We start from the raw sequence: 16402 nt of genomic DNA, 5'->3' as shown, positions 1-16402 counted from the left end.
TTCGGTACTTACTACATCATTATATAATTCAAAACATGAAAACAAAAATATCTAGGGAGGAGTGACCATGAAGAGCTCTCCGTTCTCCCAGAAACCTGAGGGAGGGTGGGGAGGGAGGGGTCCGACTCCCCCAGGCAGCTCTGCCCGCGAGGTCAGCCAGGAGGGGCTTTTCCTTGTCCCTCCACAGAATTCTGTTTCCCAGCTACAGTACACTTCTAGGTCCCGGGGTCACTCTCTAGTGATTCCAAGTACGAGAAGGAAGGACACCACGGGGAGTCCACTGGTACAATGGAGAAAGGCCAGCCCCAAAGCAGGGGCAAGGGGAGCACGTACACAGAAATCTCCCTGATTATAAACCTTGGGATGTTATGATCAAAACACTGGGTGGGGCTTCCCTGGTGGCTCAATGGATAAGAACCCACCTGCCAATGCAGGGGACACGGGTTAGAGCCCTGGTCCGGGAAGATCTCACAGGCTGTAGAGCCACTAAGCCCGTGCGCCACAACTACTGAGCCCACGAGCCACAACTACTGAGCCTGCGTGCCTAGAGCCTGTGCTCCGCAACAAGAGAAGCCACCGCAATGAGAAGCCCGCAAACCACAACGAAGAGTAGCCCCCGTGTGCCACAGCTAGAGAAAGCCCGCGCGCAGCAATGAAGACCCAACACAGCCAAAAAAAAAAAAAAAAAAAACAACCACCAAAACACTGGGTGATGCTACCTTCACCTATATGCAAAATTTTATTTTTAACCATTTTTTAAAGGGCCAGTAGAGTGTGCCAGGGATTAAGCACAAGGGTTCTGGATGTAGGCCTTCTGTGTTTGAATCCTGGTTCTGGCCACTTAACTTCACAGGTGATTTCAGGCAAGGGTTATAAATCTCTCTGTCTCAATTTCCTTATCTATACACACGTGATTAACAGTGTATCACATCCATTACATGTTAAAACTATATTACTACTAAATAAAGTACATGATAAACCAATAATGAAATACATTTCGTAACTCATAGCTCAATAAATGTACGCTATTATTGCCATTATCATTTAAAAGTAACCCCTTCTTATTTCTCAAGCTGTGTTTGGAGGTAGAGTTCTAAGACTACCAGTCTCCACTAGTACCAGGTGAAAAAGATGTACTCTAATTTAACCCATAATATACAGTGAGTGTTCTAGAAAGCTTAGTATCAACTAATGAGCACTGAAGCCTTATTACAGCCCCAGGTCCCATGTCAACGCTGACCGGAGGCAGGCTTCAGCCGCTTCACTCGGTTAGAAGGCCCCGTGGAGGCTCAGCCCCACCTTCCACCGGGCCTGGGGCAAGAGCACAACGGTGGCCACACACCATGTGGCTCAAAATCTTAAACCATCAAGCGAGCTAGTAACTTACCAAGTGCAGTATGTTCTCTTCTCCCGCCCTGACAAACATACCTTCCCAACCACCTGGAAGACTCGGGTGTGAATTTAAAATTCTTGGTCCCTCAGGCTTCTGTTCCAAAATTAAATAGTGCAGAGACTGCCAGGAGGAATCTCACACTCGTGTGTAAGGACACCCCAGACAGCAGGGTCAAGCTTCACCCACGACCCTCCTGAAGAGCCGCCCTCGGGCCACGGGGCACGGTCACTGGTGCACAGCCCACCCTGGAGGAGACGGGCCCCAGGAAACGGACTGCAAGCTGGTGTGTGGGGGGTGTCTCAGGGAACTGGGGGCACGCAATCCCAGACCCCCAGAAGATGGTCTACAAGGGGAGCTGCACAAGCTCGGGGCAGGCACGCTCCCACGGCCCCCCTTGAGGGTGAGGTGGCCCAGAGGGGGCCCCTCTAAAGTGAGGGGCAGGAAGGGACTTCCCTGGCGGTCCAGTGGTTACGACTCTGGGCTCCCAATGCAGGGGGCACAGGTTGGAACCCTGGTTGGGGAACTAAGATCCCGCATGCCGCACTGAGCAGCCAAAAAGAAAAAAAAGATGGACTTAAAACAATAAATAAGTAAAGTGAGGGGAGGGGGAAGGGCCCTTCTTGCCCCCATCTGAGAGCAGTGCTGTGTGAGGGAGGCCCTCGCCCCAAAACCCACAGTACACCTAACCCTCGGCAACCGGTTCACCCTTCAAACTGGAGCTGCTGGGACAGGCCAGCACACACACAAAGCGCTCCTGAAGGTGAGGCAGGAGGCGTCTCCACACACTCCGCTCTCAAGCTGAACCACAGACGGACAGGACCGCCAATGCAAGTGTCTTAAAATTACACTTTCACAAAACACACAGCTTCGCGTATTTCATAATCACAAGGATGTAAAAGGTTAACAACAGCAAAGCAGTGATGCCTGCACTTTCTGTCCCCTTCACTCCACAGGACCAAGTCTCTGCTTCTGAAAGCGTAGCGCCTGTGCGCTGACCCTACGATCCAGTACAGCAAAAGAAGAATTTAGTCTTCACCTTGAACCCTTCCAGAACAAAGTGTCATTTTTATAAAGAAATACACTCAGGTTTCATACGCACATTAGAATACTGTCTGAAAATTTACTAGCTATACCTCCGAAATTATTTTGGCATTTATTTTCATATTCTTTCATTTTTGTTGAGTGGATAGGGCCGCCTTGATTTTTAAAATACATGTGACATTTATCCCATGACCAGAAATTGTTTGTTATGAAGACTCAAGTAGTTTGGGAGACTGCTTTTGTTTTCGGAGGCTCCAGCTAGAACAATGTATGATTTTTTTTTTAAGTGAGAACACACTTCAATTACAAGTGGGATGTTACCCTGTTTGCGGCACTTTCTCTGCATTGGCAGAGTTTCAAAAGCTCACCGGTAAATGGCCACAGATTCCCAGGCAGACGCCACCTGCTCTGGTCTTGTGAGAGGGTGTCCCGTGAGAACCAATCACCAGCACCTTCCCTATGTGAGAGCTCTACTTCCTTCCCTAACTCTTCTCCAGATTTTTCTCTTTTCTTCTTTTGTATTGTACTATAAGAACTCCACCTAATTTTTCTTCACAGCCCTTTTCTCTTGGTTTGTATGGTACTGTATTTTGTTTTTGGCTTTGACACTGAAGGTGTGATCTCAGTAATTTGAAACAGCCCTTGCTCCGAAGGAGTCCTTCTCAAACATTCTTCTGTAATGGTTGGATTCCTCCCCTCCCCGCTGAAGAATATAGATTTGTTTCAATAGTAAGGGAGCCACTTAAGGACTATTCTTCCCCTCAAATTCTGGCAACTGTGTACAAAAAGAAGGGCTCCTTTGGGCTCTTAGGGAACATGAGACTTTGCTAAATCAAACCTTTATTTATAAGATACGGAAGAACCACTTATTTATGTGATAAGACATGCAAATCCCAGAAGAGTAGGACCTAGTCACATGCACAAGAGAAATTTGTGGGATCTTCTAAAGCTCAAGATTTTAATTAGAACCCACTTTACTCCGAGTGGACTAAATACCTAATATTTATAGAACACTATCCTAAGTACTCTACATGTATAAACTCATTCAGGCCTCGCAGCTCTAACTTTACAAATGAGGAAACTGAGGCACAAGAAAGTTAAGGGGTGTGTCCAGGCTCACACAGCTGCGGGTGGCGGAGATCATCCTGCTTCAGTCCTCAGCTCAGCTGCAAAGAGCCCGCGCCCTACCCCACAGCTGCCACCCATCATGAGCTGCACAGCACGCCACCAGGTTCAGGGTGCCCCAGAGGCCAGCAGCGCGACACACCTAGGCTGCGTTCTCGGGTGCATTGGCTGGAGAACTCATCTTTCACGACACTGGCACTGGAGTGCTCTCTCCACAGGAAGGAAGGCTGGACTTCCCAACAACATCCTGGTAATGACAGTAGCAGCTAACACCTAAGAGCTCCACCTACGTTAACTCTTTCCATCCTCACAACCACACTAGGAGGCAGGGACCATTATTCTCTCTGTCTTACCGATGAAGAAACAGAGGCACAGGCAGGCTATGTAACGCAGCACCAGTTAATGAGTGGGAGCATGGGGCCGCCAACCCAGGCAGTCTGGCTTGAGACGCACCATTGCCACATTATGCTACACTGCCCTGAGACTGCTGGTTTTGCAGTTCCCTCCAGGCACACGGGCCAGCTGACGGCCACCCCACCAATCATGCACACGACTGCGTCCCGTTAGTCCCGCTACCGTTGGAAAGTCCTCCAGGACTTGTCGGTCCTTCTCCTTGCTCTCCGTGAACCGCCAGTCGGGCTCATAAAGGTACGAGTGGAAGTTGTGTAACAGCGGGACCTTTCTTTCTATACTGATGGTCATGTCATCTTCCAGAGTGTCCAGGGCTCGGAGAACCAGATAAAATATGCATACTGCATGGCTGTAAGAAAGGAATAACTATCAATACACTGGAACAAACATTCAAAGATATTTGTTTTAAAATCACATCTCATTTTTGCTGGGCCATTTTCTAAACCCTCCTACACCCTTAACTCTACAGAACTATGAAAGGATATCCAAAACTTTTCGTACTTAATGCAACTTCTTGGCTTCTCTTTCTGAGATAGGAGCAATGGACTTCTGTAGTTTATTTATAAAAATAAATAAATAAATTAAAAAACCTGCCAGCTGGACGTCACTACTACTCCCACAATGAGTTACATTTAACTAATGCAGCACAACTGTAGAAAGACCAGCAGACCATTTAGACGGAACTATTATTTTGCAGATAAAATAAAGTCAAAAGACACAATAACTTCTCACTATCAATACTATCGTACCTAACGGCTAAGTCACGTATATAATCTGCACAGAGGCAACTTCAGAAGAATTAACCCAATATACTAGAAATGCAAAGTAGCATAAGTGAAGCCAAGGAAAATGCATCAGCCGCTCAGAGACAGGTCCAGCTGCCAGCACTAAAAAGTTAATAAACACCCCCTCCCCCTCCCTGAAAGAGCTGGGCCTGCACGGACGCTATGAGATGGCTAGGTGCCTGGAAGGGCATTCTAAAGTAAACACAGGCGTGTTTCAACCGCGAACATTTCCTTCACCCACAGGGGCCTGTTCAGGCTACGCCACAAGCACGGAGACAGCAATGCGAGGGGCTGTGTCAAAAAGTGGCTTCCAACGAGCCGTGGCAAAGTTTTCTTCCCCCAGGTCACAAAGAGCTGCCTGCGCCACTCACCGCATTTCCCCATCCAGCGCCTGGATAACAGCTGCGAAACTGCGACTGGTCTGATTCAAGTACTTGTAACAAGTTTTCAAGCTGCTGCTGAGCGAGTCCTGCGGGCAGAGGAGACACACGGCGGTGGGAGATGCGGAGGGGCTGGAGTGGGGCTGGGGCGGGCGGCCGGCTGCCGCGGGGCTCCGCAGCCGGCCGCACACGCCCTCTCCCCGCGGCCGGTCCTTGGAGGGCCAGGCGGCAGGGGGCAAGGGGCAGCCGCGCGGGGGAGTGCCCGCGCCCCTGGGCGCCGCGCCGGGGCTCAGCACCAAGGTCCGCTTGAAAAGGGACATGGCCTTGGTGCCGCAGGCGACTGCGGCCATGGGAATCGCGGGGCCAGCGCAGTTTTTCCTCCATAGACCCGAGAGGAGCGGAGGGGCGCCCACCGAGGGGCGGGACCAGCTCTTGCTCCAACGCAATAGGCTTGGGGCGGCGGAGCAGGGAGCTGGCGTCCACCGCCCCGCCCGCCCAGATGCGAGCCGAGCACCGCCCCGCCGCCAGCCCCACGCACCCCGCACGCGGGCCCGCCGCCCGCCCGGACGCGAGCCCCGCCCCGCGTCCAGCCCCGCCCACCCAGCCCAGATGCGAGCCCCGCCCCCGGCCTCCGGCTCACCACCCTTGCCTTCCTCACCTTGTTCCCCTTCTCCCCAGAACCCGCAGGCTGTTAACGGAACCCGAATCTCTCCTTCGCCAAACTTTAGTCAGGCTCCTAAATCCTACACCTTTGTACTTCTGTGTTTATCTTTGCGTCGCTCAGCTTTAGCAAGAACCCTGCTAATAAACTGGTTTAGCCAGAATCCCCCATCCGCCATGTATGATCACCCGCACCATCTGGCCCGTTCCTCTTCCACCACCATCCCAGCGCCCTCACCTGCCTCCAGCAAGAATCCCGGTAGGTCGTTGAAGCAGAATGCCCCTTACCCCAGATGTTTCCTCTTAGTACTTTTCCATCCACCCACACCTACACTCTGCTCCTTGTTGTATTCGGAACCGAGCCCAGTTCTATACTGAGGTCTCTTTCCTCTATTGCAATTGCTTTTCTGAATGAAATGTTTTTACCCCTTTAACTACTGTCCAGTTCTGGTTTTACCTGAACACCTGTTAAACCTCTATTATCCTCTGGAAAGCTAGCTATTCCTTTTAAGATTTCTAATCATCTTTCCCTTTCAAATCAGTGAGCTGTAACGATCTTTACGAACCTTATTTACTCTTCCCTAAGGAAGACAAAAACTGTTTTTCCAGAAAAAAAAAAAAAAGCCATGTTCTGATATACAGGCATATCAGAAAGAATTGCTGGCTGTTTTGTATATTTTTTTATGGAGACTTTATATTTTAGAGCAGTTTTAGGTTCAGGGAAAATTGAGTGGAAAATAGAGTTCCCATATACCACCCCCCCCCAGTCTACCCCACTCTCTTTTTAAGAGGAAACGGGAAACATTTGCAATATCTAACAACAGGGGGGATGGTTTAAAATAAATAAATAAATATATGTACACACATATACATATATATATGTATGTATGTGGAAATCCCATAGTCACTTTGGAATGTTAACAGTGAACCTTGGGACCCTGCTGGGGTCCACGTGAACTATCTTCTTTTCATATGTGTTTATTTCTTACCACGGATACATGTTCTTCTGTCAAGAGGGTAAAGCTTTTCTTTTTAAATCACATAATCATGAGAAATTATTGCCAAGTTCAATAAAAAAAATTAGTAAAAATTAACATTTACTAAGCAGCATATATTAGTAAAATCATTTCGTACATACAGTCTGGCATATAAAAATACTCAGTGAAGGTCTGATGCGTAAATGAATAAGTTCAAAGAGTATTTAAAAACAATTCACCAACTCCTTTCCTATCAAAATGTGGAGAGGCAAGACTTCACAATAAAATAGAAAGAACAGAATAACAGCTCTTTTCTGAGCTCTAAGCCACCCTTCACATACAACTGTTATCAGGCCACAATGATTCCTTTCACTGCACTGCCAAATGTTTTAATCCCGGCTACAACTAAGGGTTTGGGGGCTGATGTCAAAGGTGCATCATACATTGGGACTTCCCTGGTGGCGCAGTAGTTAAGAATCCACCTGCTAATGCAGGGGACACAGGTTCGAGCTCTGGTCCAGGAAGATCCCACATGCCACGGAGCAACTAAGCCCATGCGCCACAACTACTGAGCCTGCGCTCTAGAGCCTGCAAGCCACAACTACTGAGTCCACACGCCGCAACTACTGAAGCCCCTGCGCCTAGAGCCCGTGCTCCGCAACAAGAGAAGCCACTGCAGTGAGAAGCCCGCGTACCGCAACAAAGAGTAGCCCCTGCTCGCTGCAACTGGAGAAAGCCCGCGCGCAGCAAAAAAGACCCAACACAGCCAAAAGTAAATATAAATAAATAAATAAATTTATATGTTAAAAAAAAGGTTCATCGCACTGGTTCTGAAGAGCAACAATCTTGAAGGACACGCCCCCTCCTTTCCCACACACCTTCTCCACTTTTTTTTTTTTAAAGCAGTCATCCTTGTCTTTTTTTTAAAAATATAAATTTATATATTTTATTTTTGGCTGCGTTGGGTCTTCATTCCTGCGTGCAGGCTTTCTCTAGTTGTGGCGAGCGGGGGCTACTCTTCGTTGCGGTGCACGGGCTCCTCATTGCGGCGGCTTCTCTTGTTGTGGAGCATGGGCTCTAGGTGCGCAGGCTTCAGTAGTTGTGGCACGTGGACTCAGTAGTTGTGGCTCACAGGGTCCAGAGCACAGCCTCAGCAGCTGTGGCTCACGGGCTTAGTTGCTCTGCGGCATGTGGGATCTTCCCGGACCAGGGCTCAAACCCATGTCCCCTGCATTGGCAGGGGGGTTCTTAACCACTGGAGCGAGGTCACGAAATCACTTTGCATCTCCTTACCCCGTCATTCTTTTTTCCTGGCACCTATTTGTGTCAATACCTCATCCTGTAACAATAATTTCCTCAAATTGCCAAGAAGATACAGGGAGATATAACTATGAAACACACTATGGAAAACACCACTGTTAAATTTCCACTGCTTGCTTCCCATGAGCTAAGGGGAAAAAAAGTAAAAAAAAAAAAAAAAAAAGCTAAAGCTACTGTGGCCCATCCCTAGAGCCTCCTGATGTTCTTCTCTGCTGTCTGAGATGGGCGTGCTCACAAGAACTCTCCAGTGAGAGAGAACAGGGATGAAAGGCATTGAGAGGAAGAGTGTGCAGGGGTGAGAAGTGCAGGACTGTCCTCCCACGACTGGGGCTCCACCTGAAAGACAGTTCCACAAGTGGACGGCGACCAACCCTCCCCACGGCCTTCCATTCAGATTAAGTAACACAGGCTCCCTCAGAAGGGAGGGAAAACCCCACAAACTTGAGAAATGAAGTTACATAACAGCAAGAGTAATAACTACCACTTACTGGGCCGCTACTACATGCCAAGCACAATACAAACATTATGCAACCTTTTAAAGATGACACGATACAGACGTGCAATCCACCCAAGGTCTCCGTGGCCAGATGTGTAGCAGAATTCAGAATCTGTAGTGTTTTAGAAGACAGGCAATGAAATGCACATACAGCCTGTCACTGTGGAACGGCTCCCTGTAACTGATTATCGCCACTTCTTCAGCAAAACATTTGAATAGTTATACTAAGTGGGATCACTTTATTATATATCAGAGCACATTGTACTGCCAAGTGACCTTGAGCCAGACTTATTAAAAACCTCTTTGTTTTCAGACCATTTTGGAGTTGGGAAATTGTGATTGACAGATTGTGATCCACTGTCTCTATTTTACGGAGGAAGAACCTGTTGCTGGAGGTTAAGTCACCAAAAGGAATAGAGTCAGGATTAAACTTCATAGACATTAGTCTAAGTAATAGGATTTAGACTTGATAGAAGCCAGAACTGCATGATTACAAAACACCGAGTTTTTCCATTATGTGCTCTCTTAGTGATGTCACACAACTTGCAGGTGGCAGTATGATGCCAGATTTACTGATATACTCCTAAAAATATAGGATAAGTCAATTTAGGGAACCCTGAACTCCTACAGCCAAATCCTTCTGTGACTGAAATAATCTCAGCCCTCCATGTCTGCTAAGTGTAAATTTATTCCCCCAGCTTCTTTGTTTCTAAGAGAGAAACTAAGATAATGTTAAGTGAAGGAAAATGGTTTTTCCTATGTTTCCTCTAACTAGAGGCATACTCAGCTATTTTTAAAAAATGGTTCATGGGGGTTAAAAACGGCTCAGGAGGGCTTCCCTGGTGGCGCAGTGGTTGAGAATCTGCCTGCTAATGCAGGGAACACGGGTTCGAGCCCTGGTCTGGGAAGATCCCACATGCCGCGGAGCGGCTGGGCCCGTGAGCCATAATTACTGAGCCTGCGCGTCTGGAGCCTGTGCTCCGCAACAAGAGAGGCCGCGATAGTGAGAGGCCCGCGCACAGCGATGAAGAGTGACCCCCACTTGCCACAACTAGTGAAAGCCCTCGCACAGAAACGAAGACCCAACATAGCCATAAATTAAAAATAAATAAATAAATAAAAATTTAAAAAAAAAAAAAAAAAAAAAAAAAAAACGGCTCAGGAAAACTACAACTAACAAAATAATACTGTACTGCATTGCTCATCAAATCTTAGAGCTAGGAGAGGGAATAGCCCAGGTCTCACTTCTTAAAAAATTAAAAAGATTATACTGTGAAAAGTCTTACCCCTACCCCTTACTGTGTGGCCACCCATTCGCCTCTCTAGAGGTATCCAAAGCTACCATTTTTTCCAAGTCTCATTTCATAGAGAAGAAAATGTGACACAGAGAAGTCTCTGGACCCAAATCACAACCCTGTAAATTGTGTCCCCTGACTTCAGACACTCAGCTCCCTTGCCCTACTATCATTTTTCTTTGTAGTACTTCTCCCCACCTGAAATACTGTATATTTGCTTTTTTTTCCTTCTCTCTCTCTTCTATTAGAATGTACGATTAGCAAAAGCAAGGTCTTCACCTATTTGGTTCACTGTTTTATCCCAGCACCTAGAACAATATCAAGCACGCAACCAGTGGCCAGATGTTTGTTAAACGAATATAGGAAGGATAGGAAGGAGGGAGGGAGGGAGGGAGGGAGGAAGTGCACAACAGAATTGGGAAGGACAGACAGAAGCCAGAAATTGCTGTGTGCCTGTGATGTGTCTGGTGCACACGTGACAGCACTGGAATGTGATGTGATCGCTCTCTGGGGCCAGTCAAAGCCTGTGCTCTTTATTCTGGGTGGCCTCCAGAGTGGAAGCATGAAGGTCTTCAGACAGGCCAGGGATGGCATCATGGAACCACCACTTGAGAGCTTCCAAATTCAACTCCTTTATGCTACAGTTTCCTAATCTGTAAAATGGCAGTAATAATAGCACTTATCTCTTTAGCGTTGTTGTCAAGATCGACTAAGTATGGTAGGTTACAAAATGGCCATAAAGTTTGTGGCTCTTCCCATCAGGAGGTGGAGTCTATCTCCACCTCTTCGCATCTGGGCTCCCCCTGTGACTTTTTTTGGCCAACAAGACAGTAGCAACTGTGAGTCAAGCAGAAAGCGGACGAGTGCGTGCACAGTGGGGTTTGCAGAATTCCAGTCCAGAGCGGAGAGTCCCCAGGCTAGCCTGCTGGATGAGACACACAGGGCCCAACCTCCCCTCAACGCTCCAGCCTATAGCCTGCTAATCAGATGGTCCAGCCACATGCCAACCAGCCAGCTGAGCAAACCCAGTAGAAATCACTCAAGTTGGCCCAGACCAGAACTCCCCAGCTCTCCAAGAGAACTGTGAACTACATAACAGTTGTTATTTTAAGTCACTGAGTTTGGTTTTTTAACTGTGGTAAAATATACATAACATGAAATTGACCATCTTGACCATTTGTGAGCGTGCACTTCAGGAGTGTTAAGTCACACTGTTGTGCATCCAGTCTCCAGAATTAAGCCACTCCGTTTTGGGGTGGTTACCCAACGAAAGCTAACTGATAACACTGAGATAACAGACTTCAAGAGCTTCGCCAGTGCCTGGAACACAGAACTCAATAAATGCTGTCTATTAATATTACTATTATCGTTATTAATTTGATTATTCTCCCAGTTTAATCCCCTAATTCCATTCACCTGCCAAACTACTGTTCCAAATATACTGCTTTCACAGTGCCACAGGTGCATTTGACCACTGCCTGCTTCGCGGAATACAGCTCAGCGCGTGGACCCCCACGTGCTCCCACTGCACTCTGCACTCAATTCCAGCCACACACACTGTGCCTAGTCCTACCTACATGACTTGGCTCATACTGGCGTTCCCCACAGAGGATCTTCCCCCACTAATCTAAATCTAATACCTCTGTTCAAGGCCCTACACTCTGCAAAGCACTTCTGTGTTTTCTAAAAACTTTTCACTGTAAAACAGTTCTACTTCACTAAAATTTCCTGAAATCTCAATGTACTTAAGATGACTTGGCACTTCCTAGGTATCTTTTGTACACCTGCTCTCCATCAGGCTGGGAACCGACTGAGGATACACAGTTTCCAGTCTGTGTCCATCATACAAAGCGTGTTCAGCTTTTAGCTGAATCTGGACGACCCTCTGCTTAATGTGACTCTCTGGCCCATCACCTTAATGACCAGCAGCATGATGGGGTCAAGAGAGTGAGCTCTGGACTCAGACTGCCAGGGTCAAAGGTGGTCTCCACCAGTGAACAGCTGTGGGACCTCAGGCAATAACTAACCTCTCTGTGCCTGTTTCTTCATCTATAAAAACAGGGAAAATAATAATAGCTTCCTCACAGGGTTACTGGAAGGTTTAAATTATACACATTACGAGGCACTGGGCACACAGTAAAAGCGCAATAAATGTTAGCCATTATTATGACATCCTTTACCTAAAAGGTAAAGATCTACGTTTAAAACGTCTTTCAGGAGGGCATCAAGATGGAAGAACAGACCTTAAAGGGATCTGGGCTGACCACGATTCTAAGTCCACAGCATGGTGAGACTGACTAAAAAAGTCAATGAACCAAACAGACTGAATTGATATTTATATAATTAAAGTGGCAGGATACACTTTCCTCTCAAGTACTCACAGAACATTCTCCAGGATAGATCACATCTTGGGTCACAAATCAAGCCTCGGTAAATTTAAGAAAACTGGAATCATATCAAGTATCTTTTCAAACCACAACACCATGAGATTAGAAATCAATTACAGGAAAAAAATTGTAAAAAATACAAACACATGGAGCCTAAACAATATGCTACTAAATAACCAAGAGATCACTGAAGAAATTAAAGAGGAAATAAAAAAATACCTAGAAACAAATGACAATGAAAACACGACAACCCGAAACCTATGGGATGCAGGAAAAGCAGTTCTAAGAGGGAAGTTTATAGCAATACAATCCTACCTCAAGAAACAAGAAAAATCTCAAATAAACAACCTAACCTTACACCTAAAGCAGCTAGAGAAAGAACAAACAAAACCCAAAGTTAGTAGAAGGAAAGAAATCATAAAGATCAGAGCAGAAAAAAATGAAATAGAAACAAAGAAAACAATAGCAAAGGTCAATAAAACTAAAAGCTGGTTCTTTGAGAAGATAAACAAAATTGATAAACCTTTAGCCAGACTCATCAAGAAAAAGAGGGAGAGGACTCAAATCAATAAAACTAGAAATGAAAAAGGAGAAGTTACAACAGACACCGCAGAAATACAAAGCATTCTAAGAGACTACTACAAGCAACTCTATGCCAATAAAATGGACAACCTGGATGAAATGGACAAATTCTTAGACAAGTACAACCTTTCAAGACTGAACCAAGAAGAAATAGAAAATATGAACAGACCAATCACAAGTAATGAAATTGAAACTGTGATTAAAAATCTTCCAGCAAATAGAAGTCCAGAACCAGATGGCTTCACAGGTGAATTCTATCAAACATTTAGAGAAGAGCTAACACCTATCCTTCTCAAACTCTTCCAAAAAATTGCAGAGGGTGGAACCCTCCCAAACTCATTCTATGAGGCTACCATCACCCTGATACCAAAACCAGACAATGGTATCACAAAAAAAGAAAATTACAGGTCAATATCACTGATGAAAATAGATGTAAAAATCCTCAACAAAATACTAGCAAACAGAATCCAACAACAGATTAAAAGGATCATACACCATGATCAAGTGGGACTTATTCCAGGGATGCAAGGATTCTTCAATATATGCAAATCAATCAATGTGATACACCATATTAACAAATTGAAGAATAAAAACCATTTGATCATCTCAATAGATGCAGAAAAAGCTTTTAACAAAATTCAACACCCATTTATGATAAAAACCTTCCAGAAAGTAGGAACAGACGGAACTTACCTCAACATAATAAAGGCCATATACGACAAACTCACAGAAAACATCATTCTCAACGGTGAAAAACTGAAACCATTTCCTCTAAGATCAGGAACAAGACAAGGATGTCCACTCTCGCCACTATTATTCAACATAGTTTTGGAAGTCCTAGCCACGGCAATCAGACAAGAAAAAGAAATAAAAGGAATACAAATTGGAAAAGAAGTAAAACTGTCACTGTTTGCAGATGACATGATACTATCCAGAGAAAATCCTAAAGATACCACCAGAAAACTACTAGAGCTAATCTATGAATCTGGTAAAGTTGCAGAATACAAAATTAATACACAGAAACCTCTTCCATTCCTATACACTAACAACGAAAGGGCAGAAAGAGAAATTAAGGGAACAATCCCATTTACCACTGCAACAAAAAGAATAAAATACCTAGGAACAAACCTACCTAAGGAGGCAAAAGATCTGTCCTCAGAAAACTGTAGAACACTGATTAAAGAAATCAAAGATGACATAAACAGATGAAGAGATATACCATGTTCTTGGACTGGAAGACTCAATATTGTGAAAATGACTATACTACACAAAGCAATCGACAGATTCAATGCAATCCCTATCAAATACCAATGGCATTTTTCACAGAACTAGAACAAAAAATTTTACAATTTGTATGGAAACACAAAAGACCCTGAATAGCCAAAGCAATCTTGAGAAAGAAAAATGGAGCTGGAGGAATCAGGCTCCCTCCCTCATTGTAAGATAACACCTCTTAAAAACCAGAACTGTCTGGAGATGGGCCGTCTCCAGAGGTAGTGAATTACCTGTCACAGGAGGTGTTCAGGGAACTGTGTATCCTGGATTGTAAAGCAGTGACTATTTTTCTGTTTCGGGTCACAGATCCCTGGAAGCATCTGATAATAGTGAACAGAATTCTTTTCCCCCCAAAACACACAAATATACAGTAATATAAATATCTGCAAATAATTTCAGGAAAGGGCCAAGTAAGAACTCTTAGCCAGAATCTCCTAATTAAACAAATATCTATTGATCAAGGCACAGGAGAAATTTAAGGCTGTATTTCCTTTAGGCATCTCTCAAAAGATTAATCCCCTATCCCAGCCAGAGGTGGTTTTTCCCTTCTGTGAATTTCCTTATGGCATTTACTATATTCTGCCACAGATACTTAAGTTTCTCTTGTTTAAAAACCTAGAGGTATCTTGAGGGCATGGCATCCACCTTTTGTTCATTAATTCACTAAAGGTACATCAAACAAGACTCCCATTTTCAAATAGCTTAAAGTCCAGAATCAAACATAGAATTTTAAATCTGAAAGGGACTTTGGGAACATAAAACCCATAGACAAATAACCACAATACAAGACTATGGCACTGATATAAGGTAAAACAGTGCTAGAGAAAATGGTCGAGGGAGGGTCACAGGTTAACATTAAAAGGCATCTCGTTATGTGACTTCCTAAGCTTTCTATGAACAATTTTATAACATTTTATCGACCTGACAAGACAATGAGCTCTTTGGGTGTCTTATTTGTCTATACATGTTATCCTGCCCTTCTGCACCCATTATAAAGCCTAAAGTGGAACAGATGTTTAATAAATATCTGCTGAATGGTCAACAGAGGTGGCATTCACAGAAGCCAGACCTTGAAGGATGAGAAGGATTCTGAGTTATAAGACAAAGGGAAAACTTTTCTTTCTGATGGGAAATTAAAGTGTTTTAATAAAGGACAACAACTAGGAGTATATTTAAACACAGGACGGTATTTGTGTTACTTCCATTGGGGAAAAGAATTTAGAAAGTTTGATATAACCCCACTAATTCAGTTGAATGTGTCCATTCATTCAATAATCACTTAATGATTTTCTTGTTGGAATAAATACCTTTGTAAGCATTCATTTAACAAAGGGTACAGGAGTGAGGAAGATGAAATATAAATAAAACCAAGTCCGGCCTTCAAGCAGCCAACAGGGTAGCTAATCGACAGACATAGGGAAAATTAATAAGAACTTGCAAGAGTAGACAAGTGTTCTAAAAACCTCAGGGAGCACTGAGGAAGAAGGGACTGATCAGACTGCAGGAAAGGGGGAGAAGCTTATGGAGGTGATGTAACTGAAAACTGGAAGGATGAATAAGGTTTCATTCCGGAAAAGGTATTCGTGACAACATTTGCATAGTTCATTATGTTCACAAAATTCTTTCACACGTCCTCTCCCACTTAATCTACCCATGCAGTCTCAGTTTTGTAACCCACATATTAGAACCCAGAAAAACATCAATCTCAGGGACAGAACGCAATATGAAGCAAAACTACTTAAAAACCAAGGTTGTGAACGAACAGAAACATTTTAGGCAGCAAGACAACTTGGGGATGGGGGCGGATGCCTAGGAGACCAAGGGCAGCCGGGCCCGACATCTGATTAAGGAGAGGGGAACCAGGCTGGGAGGGTGGGGCCGCCTGACAGGGGTCAGGGGTCTGCTCCCCCGAGAGAAGGAGGGAGACCGAGGCGTCTGGCACCCGCTGGCCGCAACCCTGTCCCGCGATTCTGGGCCCTGCCGGCCAGGCCCAGAAGCCGGCGCTCGCGCGCAGCCTCCCCGCTCCGACGGGATGCAGGGATGCTCGGCCCACCTGGTCCATCTTGGGTATCACCTTCTGCCGGCCCCCCATCTGGAAGCGCAGCAGGTTGTAGAACTCCTCGGGGTGCCCCAAGCACTTCACGAACTCCATGCTGGCGGCGGCGGCGAACCGTCGGACCTCGGAGCTCACCTCGCGGATACCTTGGGCTGGCCCCTACCCGCAACCAAAGAAAGATTAGGCGGAGGGCGGGGCGGGGTGGAGGCGGGCCCAGTG

General features: G+C 45.5%; 1 protein-coding gene across 4 annotated transcripts in view; it reads right to left on the bottom strand.

Moving 5' to 3' along the window:
* Nucleotides 1–16372, bottom strand: part of FDFT1 (farnesyl-diphosphate farnesyltransferase 1) — a 35896-nt gene extending 19524 nt beyond the window's left edge. The window contains exons 1-3 of one of the 4 annotated variants that reach the window (XM_082468942.1): nt 16181–16372; nt 5127–5224; nt 4136–4319 (exon numbers count right to left, since the gene is read on the bottom strand). In XM_082468942.1, coding sequence (XP_082325068.1) covers nt 4136–4319; nt 5127–5224; nt 16181–16279 — 381 coding nt within the window. In that variant the 5' untranslated portion in view covers nt 16280–16372. Of the gene's footprint in view, nt 1–4135; nt 4320–5126; nt 5645–16180 lie in introns of those variants that run through there. The other 3 variants (XM_082468943.1, XM_082468941.1, XM_082468944.1) reach the window with 3 other exon arrangements.
* Between the last annotated feature and the right edge of the window lie 30 nt (nt 16373–16402).

The sequence above is a fragment of the Balaenoptera physalus genome, assembly GCF_965194825.1.
Source record: "Balaenoptera physalus genome assembly, chromosome: 7".
NCBI lineage: Eukaryota > Metazoa > Chordata > Mammalia > Artiodactyla > Balaenopteridae > Balaenoptera > Balaenoptera physalus.
Note: the sequence above shows the minus strand (reverse complement) of the source record. Positions and strands in the feature narration are given on the sequence as shown.